The sequence below is a fragment of the Otolemur garnettii genome, unplaced genomic scaffold (assembly GCF_000181295.1).
Source record: "Otolemur garnettii isolate 467f Iridium unplaced genomic scaffold, OtoGar3 scaffold00140, whole genome shotgun sequence".
NCBI classification, from domain to species: domain Eukaryota; kingdom Metazoa; phylum Chordata; class Mammalia; order Primates; family Galagidae; genus Otolemur; species Otolemur garnettii.
Genome location: NW_003852535.1, coordinates 3,576,027 through 3,578,514, shown reverse-complemented (window position 1 = coordinate 3,578,514; position 2,488 = coordinate 3,576,027). Strand labels below are relative to the sequence as shown.

The 2,488-nt window shown below is 55.8% G+C and overlaps 2 protein-coding genes across 4 annotated transcripts in view; both read left to right on the top strand.

Annotated features, from left to right (window-relative positions):
* The window catches only part of TAF6L (TATA-box binding protein associated factor 6 like), a 16,250-nt gene extending 14,643 nt beyond the window's left edge, over positions 1 to 1,607 (top strand). For all 3 annotated transcript variants that reach the window (XM_003798709.3, XM_012810623.1, XM_012810625.2), the window contains 2 exons: positions 531 to 659; positions 779 to 1,607. In XM_003798709.3, coding sequence (XP_003798757.1) covers positions 531 to 659; positions 779 to 1,552 — 903 coding nt within the window. In that variant the 3' untranslated portion in view covers positions 1,553 to 1,607. The remainder of the gene's footprint in view (positions 1 to 530; positions 660 to 778) is intronic.
* A 43-nt stretch (positions 1,608 to 1,650) lies between these two features.
* The window catches only part of TMEM179B (transmembrane protein 179B), a 2,928-nt gene continuing 2,090 nt past the window's right edge, over positions 1,651 to 2,488 (top strand). The window contains exon 1 of the mRNA XM_003798710.3: positions 1,651 to 1,787. Coding sequence (XP_003798758.1) covers positions 1,692 to 1,787 — 96 coding nt within the window. The 5' untranslated portion in view covers positions 1,651 to 1,691. The remainder of the gene's footprint in view (positions 1,788 to 2,488) is intronic.

Sequence of the window (2,488 nt, the reverse complement as noted above, 5' to 3'; positions counted from 1 at the left end):
TTTTTGGGTGCAGTTTTTGGCTGGGGCTGAGTTTGAACCCACCACCTCCAGCATATGGGGCCTGCGCCCTACTCCTTGAGCCATAGGTGCCACACACCTCTGTGAATTCTTAATTACTTTCCCTCAATCACAGGCTTTAAAATTTTATAACTGGAGTCCAGGTGTCTGGTTCTTTTTATGCAGAATGGAGTCCCAGTTTACATCTAAGCAAGGCCAATATTTGTTCTGGATAGCAGTTTGTAAACTAAATTTCTTTGTTGTTAGCAATGGGCATTACTTAGGCCCGCTTATCCCCTGGTACGTATGGCAGTGATAGTGGGGTCCCTTTTTATTGTCTGTTTTTGTACCCTATCTTCGTCCATAGTGCTTAAGGCTTGGGTATACAGGAGGTTCTAAATTAATGTTGGTTGAATTTGTCAGTCTGGAAATTTAAGAGAACTAAGCTCTGTCTAGTATCAGGGATATAAGTAGGTCAGAGAGGCAAAAAGCAACAAAGAGGTGCTTACTGCATTCATTTATCTTCCTTCCAGGCAGTAGAACGAGTCCTGTACCCACACCTATCCACTTACTGGACAAACTTGCAGGCTGTTCTGGATGATTATTCAGTATCTAATGCCCAAGTCAAAGCAGATGGGCACAAAGTCTATGGAGCCATTCTGGTGAGTGCCAGCCCCTTCCTGCCTCCATTCTTTGCTTAAGCTCAGCAACTCAGCGGGCTTACTTTGGAATACTTGATGGTGGCGGGTTCCTCCCAATTCTTAGTTCCCTATTCTTACAGGTGGCCATAGAGCGACTGCTGAAGATGAAGGCCCAGGCAGCAGAGCCCAACAGAGGTGGCTCAAGAAGCAGGGGGTGCAGGCTTCCAGAAGACCTGCCTTGGGACAGCCTTCTCCTGCAAGAGTCTCCCTCTGGGGGCGGTGCAGAGCCAGGCTTTGGGTCTGGACTCCCGCTACACCCAGGGGGAGCGGGACCGGAGGACCCTTCTCTTTCGGTGACCCTGGCAGACATCTACCGGGAGCTATACGCCTTCTTCGGTGACAGTTTGGCAACTCGTTTCGGCACGGGCCAGCCCGCACCCACAGCCCCCCGGCCACCCGGGGACAAGAAGGAGCCGACTGCAGCCCCAGACTCGGTGCGGAAGATGCCGCAGCTGACTGCCAGTGCCGTGGTCAGTCCGCAGGGCGACGAGAGCCCTCGAGGCGGCGGTGGACCCACGTCGGCCTCCGCGTCCGCCGCCTCCGAGAGCAGGCCGCTGCCGCGCGTGCACCGGACGCGCGGGGCGCCCCGACAGCAGGGTCCTGGCGCCGGCACCCGCGACGTCTTCCAGAAAAGCCGTTTCGCCCCGCGTAGTGCTCCCCACTTCCGGTTTATTATAGCCGGGCGGCAGGCCGGGAGGCGCTGTCGCGGGCGTCTGTTCCAAACTGCCTTCCCAGCGCCGTACGGGCCCAGCCCGGCTTCCCGCTACGTGCAGAAGCTGCCCATGATTGGCCGCACTGGCCGCCCCGCCCGCCGCTGGGCGCTGTCGGACTACTCCCTGTACCTGCCGCTCTAGGGCGGGGTGGGCTGGGGAGACGCCCCTACCTCTGTAAATAAAGCCCCTCCCGGAAGTGACGCCTCTGCGCTCGTGGGTCGCCCCGGATGAGGCGGGGCTTGGGCGGTTGGCGCCGGCGCTTCCTGGTGGCTGGGGCGCCATGGCGCTTCCTTGGCTGCAGCGCGTCGAGCTCGTGCTCTTCGCGGCCGCCTTCCTGTGTGGGGCAGTGGCGGCCGCAGCGCTCACCCGGACCCAGGTGCGGCTGCGGGGTGGGGTCATCCTTAGGGCCACGACGGATAGGCGGGTGGGGGCGAGGTGTGGCCGATCCTGACTTGAAGAGGTCACTGCCGCCTTCTGGCTGAGTTTGTAGCTGCTAGGAGGCGTGAGACCTGATGGGTATCAGCCTTTGCCTGACATGCAGCGACGTTAATCGCAGGCTGGTTCCGCACGGCTTGGTCATCCCATCCTGCGAAGTTGTTTGCTCCCCAAAGGGACAAGTAGGCACCAGACAGTCGGGCCCGATAGCTCCTGCTGCGTAACCCTGGTTATGAAACAGAAGTCGGACCAGGCCCTGTCTTCATCTGTTAAATCAGAAGCCATTTGCTGAGCTATGCTGAATAAATCATAGTGTAGAGATGATTTAAGCCAACACAATTGCAACGCAGTGTGTTAAATGACAAAATAGTGATGTAGAAAACGCTTAACGTCAGTAATTTACATTTGAGTGTTTATCCCACCCAGGCAGCCTGTTAATAAACATGCGTTGACATAATCCCTGTAAAGTAGTCACTAGTATATCCATCTTGCAGATTAGGAATCATCAGAAATAGTTACTTGTTGGTAACACAAGGTCTGAGTTGACTCCAGGACTTTGCAGAGGAGAGACCGGAACTTGTGAGGCTTCTCCTAAGGCGTGTCTCCTTCCCACTGTTTCACTTGAGTAGTCAAAAAAAAAAA